The sequence below is a fragment of the Diospyros lotus genome, chromosome 3 (genome assembly GCF_014633365.1).
Source record: "Diospyros lotus cultivar Yz01 chromosome 3, ASM1463336v1, whole genome shotgun sequence".
NCBI classification, from domain to species: domain Eukaryota; kingdom Viridiplantae; phylum Streptophyta; class Magnoliopsida; order Ericales; family Ebenaceae; genus Diospyros; species Diospyros lotus.
Genome location: NC_068340.1, coordinates 26,546,420 through 26,560,203, shown reverse-complemented (window position 1 = coordinate 26,560,203; position 13,784 = coordinate 26,546,420). Strand labels below are relative to the sequence as shown.

At 38.2% G+C, this 13,784-nt stretch overlaps 1 protein-coding gene across 3 annotated transcripts in view; it reads right to left on the bottom strand.

Annotated features, from left to right (window-relative positions):
* LOC127796308 (serine/threonine-protein phosphatase BSL3) overlaps window positions 1–13,784 on the bottom strand; it is a 34,028-nt gene that overhangs the window by 4,433 nt on the left and 15,811 nt on the right. For all 3 annotated transcript variants that reach the window (XM_052328389.1, XM_052328390.1, XM_052328391.1), the window contains 11 exons: window positions 12,719–12,820; window positions 12,490–12,571; window positions 12,044–12,223; window positions 10,423–10,693; window positions 10,084–10,318; window positions 9,799–9,969; window positions 9,018–9,256; window positions 5,966–6,050; window positions 5,733–5,831; window positions 5,457–5,656; window positions 5,268–5,343 (listed from right to left, as the gene is read on the bottom strand). In XM_052328389.1, the coding sequence (XP_052184349.1) occupies window positions 5,268–5,343; window positions 5,457–5,656; window positions 5,733–5,831; window positions 5,966–6,050; window positions 9,018–9,256; window positions 9,799–9,969; window positions 10,084–10,318; window positions 10,423–10,693; window positions 12,044–12,223; window positions 12,490–12,571; window positions 12,719–12,820 (1,740 nt within the window). The remainder of the gene's footprint in view (window positions 1–5,267; window positions 5,344–5,456; window positions 5,657–5,732; window positions 5,832–5,965; window positions 6,051–9,017; window positions 9,257–9,798; window positions 9,970–10,083; window positions 10,319–10,422; window positions 10,694–12,043; window positions 12,224–12,489; window positions 12,572–12,718; window positions 12,821–13,784) is intronic.

The following is a 13,784-nucleotide window of genomic DNA, read 5'->3' as shown; positions in this document are numbered from 1 at the left end:
GAGGGAGTAGGATCTGCTACAGCGGACCTACCCTCCCATGGCTAAGTATATATTCTCTCTAAGGCTATCTTGGACAGGTATCAATGAATTAAATTCAGAATCTCTCTCTCTTTCACAAACTCTCTTTCTCTTCTCTCTCTCTCTCCCCCCCCCCCCCTCCTCTTTCTAACGTCTTCATCCCCCTTTTATCTCTCTGTTCTTGTGTTGTTCTTAAGCCTTCTAATTTAATCAGAATTAGAAGGCCGACCACTGTCACGGACCAGCCGTGACAATGTCCTACATGTTCCTAAACTATTTACCAATCTCATATCTATCCAAAAACTTATTAAGGACACTAATTGCAGTGTTATTTTTCATTCAAACGTCTATGAGTTGCAAAAACAAGGTAAGAAGAGGACGATTGGGCTTGCTAAGGCTAGGGCTGAACTTTACTATCTTGCAGAACCGGGTGAGCGGGACAAGAAGGAAAGTACTCCTCTCGTGTCATACTTAGCTCAGTCCAACAAAGACCTATTGTGGTTACACCATTACCGACTTAGTCATCCTTTTTTCTAACTCTTAGGGTGATGTTTCCTGAATAATTTAAAGATCTAGACATTAAGGATTTTCATTGTGCTATGTATGAATTTGCAAAACACAAAAGGATATCCTTTCCTCTGTCTAATGAAAGAACTGAGTTTCCTTTTACTCTAATGCATAGTGATGTTTGGGGGCCCATCAAATGTTCCCAATATTTCTAGGGCAAGGTGGTTTATTATTTTTGTGGATGATTGTACAAGGGCGGTGTGGTTATATTTGTTGAAAACAAAGTCTAAAGTCAATAACGTGTTCCCTATATTCTACAACATGATCAAGAATCAATTTGGGGTGGGAATAAAACGATTTAGGTCAGAAAATGTTAAGGATTTTTTCAATCAATCTCTCTCTGTTTTCTTTCAACAGAATGGTATCATTCATAAGTCTTCTTGCCCTTACACTCCTCAACAGAATGGAGTGGTCGAAAGAAAGAATGGCCACCTCCTAGCTGTTATTCGACCTCTCTTGTTCCATTATAATGTTCCTAAACTTTATTGGGGTGAAGCAACTCAAACATCCACCTTCCTTATCAATAGACTGCCCTAAAAAACTCTTGGGCCTCATAGTCCAATTCAATTGCTAACCAAACACTTCCCTGATTTTCATGTGACTAGTTGTTGGAACCCCAAGGTATTCGGGTGTGTAGCCTATGATCATGTCCCTACAGTTAATAGGGGAAAATTAGAGCCTTGTGCTCTAAAGTGTGTGTTCATTGGATACTCTCCTACTCAAAAATGGTACCGATGCTATCATCATCCTTCAAAGAAGCTCACAGTGTCAGCAGATGTAACTTCTTCAAAAAATGATTCCTATTTTAAACAGTCTAACACACGGGAACAAAACCTATCTTTGTCTAATAGGGGATCATTCTCCTACTCTCCTTGGTCCTGGCCTATCATCCTCCTCAACACCATCTCCTACTTCAAAGGATTCACTAAGTATGACATTAGAGGAGCCTACTCAAGAAACTCCCAGACCACTGCAGGTATATTCAAGAAGGACAAGACCAGAACCTACTCCTATGCAAGCCTCATCATCCACAACTAGTCCTGATCCCACTACAGATAGCACTAACAACTCGGCCACTTTTTTTGAACAATCACCAGGTAATTCCTTTGATAATCCTTTAATATCTAGTGATAGCCCTGCTGAGTCTACTGAGCCCACATTTGATATTCTTAAAAGTGATCTTGATTGGCCTATTGCCCCTAGGAAGGGAACTAGAACCTGCACTAAACATCCCCTACATCTATTTCTTTCCTATTCTAAGTTGTCACCCACCCACAAGGCCCTCCTGACCAATCTTCATACAATCCCTATTCCTAAGACCTTTTCTAAAGTAATAGGGGATTAGAATTGGAAGAATGCCATGGAGGCTAAGATGGCAACCCTAGAAAAGAGCCAAACGTGGGAACGTGTGCAATTGCCTAAAGGAAAACATCAAATAGGCTGTAAGTGGGCGTATATAGTAATGTATAAATCTAATGGGTCATTGAATAGGTATAAGGCAAGGTTGGTGGCCAAGGAATATACCCAAGTGTATGGGGTAGACTACCTAGATACTTTTGCACTGGTGGAAAAGTTGAACACAATCAGGGTTCTCCTATCTTTGGCTGCTAACCTAGGCTAGCTATTACAACAATTTGATGTGAAGAATGCATTTTTGCATGGAGATCTAGAGGAACAGGTTTGCATGGAGATGCCACCAGGATATGGCCCAACAACACAAGAAAAGGTAGTATGCAAATTGAGGAAACTTGGTTTAGGCAATTCACAATTGTGATGCTTCGCATGGGATATATGCAGAGCCAAGGGGATCATACCCTATTAATTAACCACTCAGCTACCGGGGGGTGACAGTCCTTATAGTGTATGTTGATGACATTGTTGTCATTGGAAATGATGAAGAAGGCATGCGTAAGCTAAATGAGTGCTTGATCAGGGAATTTGAAATTAAAGATTTGGGGAGATTGAAATATTTTTTGGAGAAAGAAATGGCCCACTCAAAAGAGGGAATTTTCATCTCACAACAGAAGTATATAATAGATCTCCTCAATGACACTGGACTGCTTGGCTGCAAGGCAGCAACTGAAACTCCTATTGAACCAAATCACAAGCTAGGGGAGGCCTTGGAAGATGATATGGTTGACAAGGGTAAAGGGTGGTTGGGAAGCTAATTTATTTGGCTCATACTCGGCCAGACATAGACTATGCGGTTGGTGTAGTTAGCTAATTTATGCACAATTCAAGGGACACACATCGAAGGGCAATGTATAGGATCCTTCACTACTTGAAAGGAACGCCCAGGAAAAGTATTTTATTCAAGAAAGGAGAAGCCATGACCATTGAGGCTTACAGAGATGCTGACTATGCAAGATTCATGGTGGACAGGAGGTCAACATCGGCCTATTGTACCTTGTTAGGAGGTAATTTGGTGACATGGCGATGGCGAAGTAAAAAACAGAATGTAGTTGTTTGGTCAAGTGCAGAGGCTGAATTTAAATCCATGGCCCTAGGGATGTGTGAACTGTGGCTGAAAATATTGTTAGGTGGTCTCAAGATTCAATGGACATCACGTATGAAGTTGTATTGTGATAACAAATTAGCAATTAACATTGCCCACAATCTAGTTCAACATGATAGAACAAATCATGTTGAAGTGGACAAACATTTTATAAAGGAAAAATTGAACAGTGACTTGATTAGTACTCCTTATGTCTCTTCAAGTGATCAACTAGCGGATGTACTAACTAAAGGACTTCCTACAACCGAGTTCCATAGGATGATAAGCAAGATTGGGATGTGCAATATTCATTCCCAATCTTGAGGGGGAGTGCCAACAATAAAAGATCAGATCTTGTCCTTATTCTCGGACAAGATTAAATTAATGATTGATTGATATTAGTTTTATATGTTTTGAAACAAGTCTTTGGAAAAATTCAGGAATGCTTGCTTGATTAATTCCGAGAGGTTTAGAGAATATATACAATTTCTAGCATAATCTTTTTCCTATAAAGTAGGAAAGGATTTGAGTCATCTACTCCTAAAATCTAGGAAACACTATCTCCTATTAGGAGATAAAAACAGATACAAAAGATAACATTTACAGATTATTTACAACAATTATCTACTACTAAAAACATCCTAGAATAATCTTTAATAACTACGGAGTCTTATAAAAGCTTCTCTACTCCTTTTCAATGTAGACTTCTTATTCTTCTTTTTTTTGCTAAATTCTCGTCCAACATGTTTCCTAAACAAAATGTATCTTCTAGACTTGATTGTTGCTATATCTTTTTGTTATTAGCAGTATCTTTCCATTAGTTGTATTCCAAATTTGTATAAGTTTCCAAAGGCATATTTAAAAGCTTTCTTATTAGGAACTTCCTAATTTATGAAGGAAGTTTGTATATATATTTGGTTCTACCCGTCAAAGGGAAATAAGATTGAGAGAACTTTCTTTCCCACATCTTTCTCAACAAGTTGTAATGGGCATAGCCAAGATATGTAAATTCAGCTTTAGGTTTGTAATTCTGATAGCCATATACAAGTGGACTAGGAACTTGTGACATTGTAAAGGTTTGTCAATGACCATGAAATAGATGCATATGTTATAGAGAGTTTAGTTGAGTTCCTTAAAGATAATGTGACCTTAGTTGTAGGACCAAGTGCGGGTTACCATCACAACTAAGCTTAGCTTGTAGCAAGCAAATTGGGTGTTGAATTGGTCTAGCAAGAAGCTATGCTCCAGGTTTATGAAAAAGAAAATGGAAAGTGTTCATTAAGAAAGGAACCTCCAAGTGTTAAAAGGCGAGATTGAGGCCATATGTAGAATTATAGGTCGAGGGGCTAGTGTAAGAGTTCAAAAGGATTGTCATAAGCATATCTTGCATATTTGGCTAGATGCCAAAGAGAAACAGGCTAGAGATGAAATCTAATGAGATTTGACACATTAATTATCATTTAGGCATGCCCACAATATAATGAGATACCAAAAAGTTATAAAGAGATAACTTGTTGACTTCATAGACAACATGCTTAGAAACAATGGATTGTGATTCATGAAATATGATAATATGTACAAGATCTTGACCAGGCAAATAGACCAAAGAAGCTTTGTTTTGAAGCATGTTAGGGACCAAGCAAAAAAAATGTCAAATTAGGGTAAGACATGAAAGCTTCCGCATTAAGTAGAAAGTTTGTAAACCACAAGATAAGTCCGAAATGGAAGTTTTCTGGCTTCATGCTAGGTTAAAAAAAATCACTACCACCTAGCATATGAGTTAAGAGTCCCTTGTGATTCTTGTACAAGGGCTGCGGGATTGGATCCAGGGTGAGGGTCCAACATATTGTGCCCCCACATAATTGAATGGAGATTGGTGATTCTTACTGTAATGAAAAGGAGGATGAAAACCATGCCCCAGTTGATTTCCACCTTCAACCTTACCCAACATCAATAGCAATAATCTACTACCATATGGCCTATTAATAATCTCTATTTTTATTGATGCCTACAACATTCTTACTTTCTTGCCACATGACATATTTATAAAATTAGTTGTATCTACCAGTTCAAGAAACTTTAAGCACTGCAAAAGGTATTCATATTAAAGAACACCATTATGCCAAATACAACGGAACAATTGAAGAAATATCTGGAGGGAGATAGATGAATTAACAGGAATACACACCCCGAAAGTAACCAACCCAGGTCCTCTAGCATTTGGTCGTAATCCTTCCACGCTATCATTTTCTGTTGGATCAGACCTAAAACGGAAAAAAAAAAAAAAAAAAAAAGAAGGGAGACAAAATCGTAAATCCATGTATCCTTACAAACAAATCCATACAAAAATCCATCAAAAGTATGAACATGAACAGACCACAACAAGTCCATGAGAACTATCGACCCCGCTTCCATTGTAATTGGGCGCTGAATATTCTCAATTTGTTCGACATGATTTATTGATCTTCCAATGCCACCATGCATACAGATAATTTTTTTCTCAATTAGAGCAGCCAGGGGGAGCCAATTAAACAATCTGTTTATCCGATGCCACACCCAGATTCCATCTCTCTCGCCCTGTTCAGCACATCATAAAATAAGTCAACTGTAAATGATAAACATGAAAACAAGAACACACAAGGTCATGCATTACCATGCGTTCAATACACTCGATTCGAAATCCAAAAAGAGCATTGATATCAGCAGCTTCATGATTCCCACGAATTAAATGTATGTTGTGGGGATACTCCACCTATAAATTTAATCACAATGACAGATAGAGTTGAAAGTTTCTCTTAGTTGGAAGAAGGAGAGAAATGTGTGCTCTCCTTAACTCAATTGACCACTATGGAAGAACAAATAGACAAGGTAATAATAATACAGCACCTTCAGAGCTAACAGAAGTGTAATTGTCTCTAAGCTGTGCTGGCCACGATCAACATAGTCTCCTAAAAAGAGATAATCGATATATCTGACAGTCACACATAAATTAGCATCAAGATAGAGGTGGCAAATAAAATTTGTTTGCAATGACATTTTTCAGACATAACCTCACAAACATGGACCATGCATTAAAAGGCAAAAGACAAGAATTCACTTTCAGTAAAGATTATACACATGAGTGTCCGTAAGAGCAATAAAAAAGTGATGTCACATGGGAATGGCATGGAGACATGACATGTCATAAGAATCACGTCTAGCATTTGTACATGAAGAAAGACCCTTGCATCAAACCAAAAAAAAAACACGGATTGCCTCATGCCAGCAACCTGGACTCAGTCAGTAGCACTCTATATATAAAGAACAGGGTCAGGGAAATATGAGGACAACAAATCTGAAAATTTCAAATCCAGCTTTGCAGCAACCAGCATTAGAACAATATATTCACTTGAATATCAAAAATATGTCCTTTGACATTAATTGAAATAGCTAACTTTTACTTCAGATTGACTGGGTCTATGCATTTATGTTACCATTAAGATTTCAGAAACTTGAATTATAACATGATAGATGGTTGACCCATGATGATAAATGACAATCATCAGTCCCCCCCCCCCCCCCCCCCCTCTCTCTCTCTCTCTCTCTCTCTCTCTCTTTCTCAACTAATCATATCACAACAGGGATTGCAAATAAATTAGGCTAAAAGCAAGATCATCCCACAAGGGTTGTCCAGGAAGTTGATGACTTATCTAAGTCATTGAAGTGTAGAGTGAGCATCTCCCATCACCTATTTGGGTAAGGCTAAAGACATTTTAGACAAAATAATTGAGAGGTCAGAGGTGTGAGAAGAAATTGGCTTCATGGAAGAGAGTATTCTTCCCAAGAGAGTTAAGCTGACATCCACAAAGAGTGCGCTTTCTTCTTTACCTATATAGCTGATGTCGTCATTTACTATTTCGTGTCTGTTGCTAATAGTTAGAAGAAACATTAGAGACTGACTTTGCATGATGTTAGGAATAAATCAAATACCAATGGCAGAGAGCTTGCCTGCCAATGCCAGAAGGGAGTTTAGACGGATAGGAAGTTGAGCATTTTCAACAAAGCCCTTCTTGGTAAGTGGCTTTGGAGGCTGACTATTCAGGTTACTGGTTTTTGGAAGAGGGTTGCTGTGGGAAAATACAGCAATCTAAGGGGTTGGGCAGTTAACAAGGGAGGATGGGGGGTCCATCCAGTTCTGGTCATTGACAGGGTTCTACGTGTTTACCCCTTTTTTCTATATTGTTTACACAGTGCATCCTGTTTATATATTGTATTCTGTTTTCTAGGTATTTAGATTCTTTATTTTTTTTAGATATTGTATTTTTTATTTTCTTCATTTTGTGCATCTTTTGTAACTGGAAGGGCATGATTCGAAACAAGGATAAGGGTGTGTACAAAGACACCCCCCCCCCCCCCCCCCAAAAAAAAAAAAAACCCTTGCAAAGTGGGCAACACTGTGCACCAGGGCCGTCCTTCTGCATATGTGTGCATTTTGTTTATACTATTTTGTGTAGTGTTAGAATTAATTCATCATGGTAAACAACTAGTGGTATTTGAGCCCCTACTAGATCAAATGATTCAACTTGAGCTCATGCAAAAAATAGTTGGATCTAAAAGAATAAAACAATTTGCCTCCAATGTAACAAAAACCTTAAAGGTGGTCAACTCATTAGATTAAAGCAACATCTTGTCTTGTTAGAATAAAGGGTGAGATTAAGCAGTAAGAAAGATCCCAAGAATATTAGGTGGCAAATGAAACAATAAAGAATACAAGGAAAAAAAAAAAAGGAAACGAAGAAAGGTTAAGGAGGGATATTGAGTGTGGAAGATGGTGAATATCATGTCCCTATGAGTTCTGCACTAATAAATGATGGTCAATCCAAAGATAAAGCAATTGTAATAGATGAGAAAAGAAAAATATAAAGTAAATAAATAATTAGAGAACCCAACCTTCTATAAAAAAATGCATTGACATCCAGAGAAATTGTTAGTCAAGTAAAATCATTTAGTTCATTATAACAATGAAACTATTTACAATGTAATAGGAATTTTCTTTTTTTGGGGGGGGGTTTTCCTTCAATTCCTTGTGTTGTGCATTTCACAGGCTTGATATTAACAATTTTGGCAAAGCCAAATTACTTCCAAATAAATGCCTCAATTAAAATAGCTAAATGAATTGCTATGTACTTATACAACTATTCATGAGTGTTTTGACTTGATGAGAAAAGATTTTATTAATAGTAAGAATTTATGCCAATCTAGCATTACAAGGTTTATAACAAACTTCTTAAATCTTCAATGCTCTCTTAATTTCGAGAAAGAACTCTATAAAACATTCACTAGCAATAAGTGGCTTGAGTCTTAGTGGTGCAAAAAGTAATGCAAGAACTACTCAAAGTTGTGAAAATTAGAGATCTTAAGTCTAAATGTCAATTCATAATAGAAGATGTGCATCCCATTGCTCAAGGCATAAATGGTAACTAGGAAATAGTGTGCAGAACTGAGAGAAAAGAAGAGGGGGAAAAGAGAGATTGGAGGAAAAACTAACTCCGATCTATTCAGACAGAGGTTACAAGTATTTATATTAACCTTCTGTAACTCCTATGTACAAATCCGCTAAGCTAGGTACAACTGCTATATACAGCACCTGAGCTAGTACAATAATATGGATTCTCAACAGTAACCAGTACTCTGTGTACTCATTAGAATATATGGTACAAGGTGTAGGTTAACAAATGCCAATGTGATAGGGTATTTCCAGTTGAGGAATGTCTGCTTTTTATTTTTTGACTATGTTGATAAAACACAAAAGAAAAAGGCTAATAAAACAGAGGCTATTGCCTCCAAAGTATCAGAAGAAAGTGAGGTCAAACTTGTTTGTTAAAGCAGATGTTTCAACAGGAAAATGAAGAATTGAAATATGAAAATGGAAATATCATGTAAAAGCAGAAAAACTTACGCTATATCCCCAGCAGTTGAGGGGGAGCCATACTCATCAAACAACCGCATAAGGTCCCCAAATTGCCCGTGCAAATCACCAAAAATCTTGATAGGAGCCCTAAGCTGTAGGACACTCGGTTCAATTGAGAATATGCGCTCTGCACTATCACAAAGATCTGCTATTTCATTGCAATCCAAGAAAAATTGTCGGCGCACAGGAGGCTTCCAACCACGAGGCTTTAGAAGGTGAGCTATCACCTGAAAATAAAAGATGTATTCTAATCAGAGAAAAGAAGTAAACCCCCACATGGTCATTGTAAGCCACAGATAATACAACCTAAAAATGTAAAAAAGGAATTGAATCGTGGGGCCAGCAATGTACAGATGCACTTGACATTGCATATTGGCAGAGACCAAAATAAATGTGTTCCTAATTCTCTATGCACCCAGTAAAAAAAAAAAAAAAAAATCTTAAAAATAGAAGAATTAAAGAAATGTAAGAAACAAAGGGGGAGCTTAAAAAATTCAACAAGAGCCAATCTAGTGCAATGCAAAAAGCTCCACTTTTGTTCAGTATCTTCAAAGTTCAAACCACATTACATAGGCCAAAGCAAGCATGAAAACAAATATAATTGAGATGAAATCAAATCAACCCATCAGAACCATTTGTCTCAGGAAAATGCTCTTCCATTACAGACAATGTGCATCTAAAAGATCTCTCCTAATCCTTATCACACACACACGCACACTCTCTTGTAAAAGAACATTGTAATCATTACAGAAAATGCATCCCCTTTTACCTTTTTGGGAACACTGTTTATAGACATTTGGCGGTCTAAAAGCTTCCTCGCAGCTGTGGCGTTTTCTGGGGTTCCATAGCTTACTCGCCTGCCTTCATTTTCAAATTGATCAATTGAAAGCTGTCTGACCATACCACCTAAAGCTCCACCAGTTTCTGCAGCCACAACCACCTGAAATGCATGAAAGAATATATCTTCATTAGTATACACACATATTAATAAGCATATTATGAAAAATTGGCTTAAACAATGAAATCCAAGATGAAATCAACTTGTAATACTGACAGCTCTATGATGCAACCGCACTCCAGCTGGCACTGAATTATTCGACATGGCAGAATCAGGTTTAATCAAGCTAGAGATATGTTTCCCACTTGGGGTTGCTTCAGCTCCACGGTCCCTGTCTGGTGGTTCAACTTCTCCATTTTGTCGTGCTTTGGCAGCAGCCAGAGTGGCACTAATTGCTTCAGCTTCTGCTGCTGAGGCCTCAACCAAGTACTCTACACCTTTGCTTAATCTCCTGAAAGACAACCAAGTTTAGGAGCCCTCATGTGAACCCCAAAGCAGGATTGTTACCATGCTAAAGATTACACAGAACTCAAATCAGTGAAACTACCAGCCTACCGGGAACCCTGGAGCATTGCATTTTCAGTGCTTATATCAGTACACATATCTCCATTTATAGGCGGGGCAACAGGATTTCCAAGCACAACTGCACCATCAGCAGTTGCTTCAGGAATTGTTTGCTTAGTCCTTTCATCGGCAAATCCATATCTTCCAGGTAGCCTCCCTGCCTGTAAATTGGATGAAGCAGCAGCAGCAGCATGTGAAGCAGCATTGGTTGTTTCAGCAGCAGCCAGATCTTCAGCAACTAATAGGTCATCAAGTAACACACCTGCAGCTTAAAAATAGCAAACTCAAACCCCTGCCTTGGCAGTGTATGTTCATGCTAACCACCTAAAGGGAATACTAGGCTCTAAAATGAAACAGAATTAGCTAGGATAGAACATGAACTCACACCTCTAGCAACCTGACAACGGAAGTTCTATAAAAATATTTTTCCAATAAGGAATAATGATAAGGAAAAAGACGAGGCATCTTTGCAGATGGAAAGGGGGGACACTGGCATAAGGATGATCCACCATCACCTGTTTCTTCCTTGCACATACGCATCAGTTTTAATGCACTCCCTCAGAATCAATCTATCAACTGTATTGACTTTTACCATGTGTTGTCAAAAAGAAATTGGTAATTCTGGGCGAGGCTTTAGTTCTCTGAACAGAGCGGGGAACAGAACTACTGAACTACAAGGTCACACCCATCAAGTCAAGTCAACCACCTTATATCCCAATTTCAAGGGGTTGGTTAATAAAATCTGTCTGCTCAAGTTGGTTCCGTTTAAAGCCACAAGCCAAATGCATCATAGTATTGATCTTCTTCCCAAGGGCTTGGGTAAAAGATATCCTGAAATAGATAATGTACTGATTGTTTCACATATATTTAATTTATGTCTCTGTACATTTCAATCGTTGACTCCAAATAAAATTAATGGAAATCCATGTTTCTGATGCTACCATTGCATGCAGCTGTCTAACTTTGTATTCAACAAGATCTCATCATATGTTGCAGCCTGTGCAAATTCATTTGTTTTTCACAGTAAGAACGCCAGTTTCACCAATTCTCTTCACATACAAGTATCTTATGCTAGCCAATGGGCTGTGCTTTTCACTATCCTCATTCATTCTAACATAATCTTCTAATTAGATCATCATCAATCTTGTAGCATGCTTCCAGGTTACATGGAAAATATTGCTTTGTAAGATGAGCAGTTAAATGTCAGCCACTAGTAGATACTGAATGCAATGACACATATAGATACAAAAAAGAAATCCTAGTGTGAAATAATGCATTTTATAATCTTAGAAATGGTCTTTTTCTTTCTGTGGATCAAATAGTCATCTAAAAAGATTCAAGTAGATTGAATCAAATATAAAATTCTCTTAAAATTATGAACCACCACAGGGACATCATAGACACCAACTAGACGAAACCAACCACCGAATAGATCAGTCATACAACTACTCTAAAAGGCCAGAATCTTCTACACGCAAGTAAGCACAAGACTGTTATGTTTGGATGGTGCAAATCAGGACAGACCACACATGCTGGCTACTAGAAGGCACACAAGACTAAAGTTTAGAACCAAATGTAAAAAATTGTGTGACGTTAGGTATTCATATCATACCCCCACGAAGACCACCATAGATGAATATCAGGTCACCAACAGCAGCAGCTGCATGCCTACAGCGCCTCGTCAGTTCAACTGCAGCATCTCCACCAGCAGCATCAGCACTGTATTTGCCTGTCCTGGGACTAGTAACAACAGACTTTGTATCGCACCAAACTCCTGCTGCAGTGTCCAGAACTGCACACAGAAACATGAGAAATTGATATAAAGGAGCATTAACTATAAAATCATTAATAAAACTCCTCGTGACATATTAATAACCATAAAAACTGCATAACAAACTTTCAGTTTTAACATATCAAGATAGCATTTGTACACCAGCAATGGTCCTTCTCAATCAGAAAATCCCCATATAATCTGAGTAGCAGCATTTGTACACTAGTAACATTGATACATGTGCAGGATTACAGGGGGGAAAGTGAAATGAAAATAGAAGAAAACACCTGCAACACTTGACGAGTCCTCCACCATGCGCCCACCACCTAGAGCACCACCAGACACATGGAGCCGTGCATTTACAAAAACCTACAAGACCTTGGTGCATGTGAATGATTTCTAGACGAGTGAAAGACCTCAATTAACTGTGGGCTCTTTTTTTTTTTTTTTTTTTGGAAGGGGGGGGGGGAGATGGGAGCAGTACATATATGTATTTAAGCATTTGAAAAAACTCACTGCAGCATGTTGATATCTTGGAGATGGTGAGACACCAGGAGCAATTGCCCACTCCCACCGACCATCTCTATGTTTTGCAAGTCCATATGCACTGGCCAGTGGCTGCAAAAATCATTTAAAAAGCATGTAACAGGTTAGGCAAGATATCCAATGGAATCAATACACTTGACCCAGTAGAGAGAAGTAATCAGATAGATAAGTATAAGATTTTGTAGTATTCAGGAAAAACAGACAAGCATGAAAGTGTACACACACAAACAAGCAAAGAAGCAAACACAAAACGAGACATGTGCGTGCATCAGTCATCATCTTACAAAAGATTAAATAATTATGTAAGAGAGTAGACCAAGTAACACTTTAACTCCCAGATGAACAAAATAACAATCCGGATCATACCCAAAAATAGGGATGTCAAACAGGCCATTGTCAGGAACCTAATACTTGTATAAGGGCTCTTTGATATTTTTGGCCTGGTAGTTGTAGAAATTGTACAGGAGCAGGCTATTAAAGGTTGTACATTTGTATTGGCAGTCTTATGTCATGTACCTAGGGTTTGGATTGGAAATCAGAAGAATCTGAGGGAATTAAGATCAATAACAGAAGGATTGGAGGAAGAATTGGACAGGAATGGGGGAGACAATAGACAGAAATGAAGGAGAGTTGTAGACAGAATAGAGAATGGGAGAGATTAGAGAGAAATCAAAGGGATCGAGAGAGGGAACAGCGGCAAATTGAGAGAAAATTGACGAGCGAAATGCCTGGATTCAATTATCAATTCAAATATATATTCTCTAACTACCTTAACCTATTTATAGGTTGTTCCAACCTATCTAATTGAGAAATATGACTATTCTCAGCAACCTAGAATACAGTATAGTAATGCATGTAAGCTAACAACTATTATAATGACAATTATAGCCTCGGGGATCCTTGGAGTCGTGACAATTCCCTCCTCTTTGAGAGAGTTCTTTTTCCCAAGAACTTACAACAATTGTGCCGTTGTTTCTTCATCCAATACCAGCTCTCTCCATCTAGTTTATTCCTCTTTCTTTCCTTCTCCATCTAG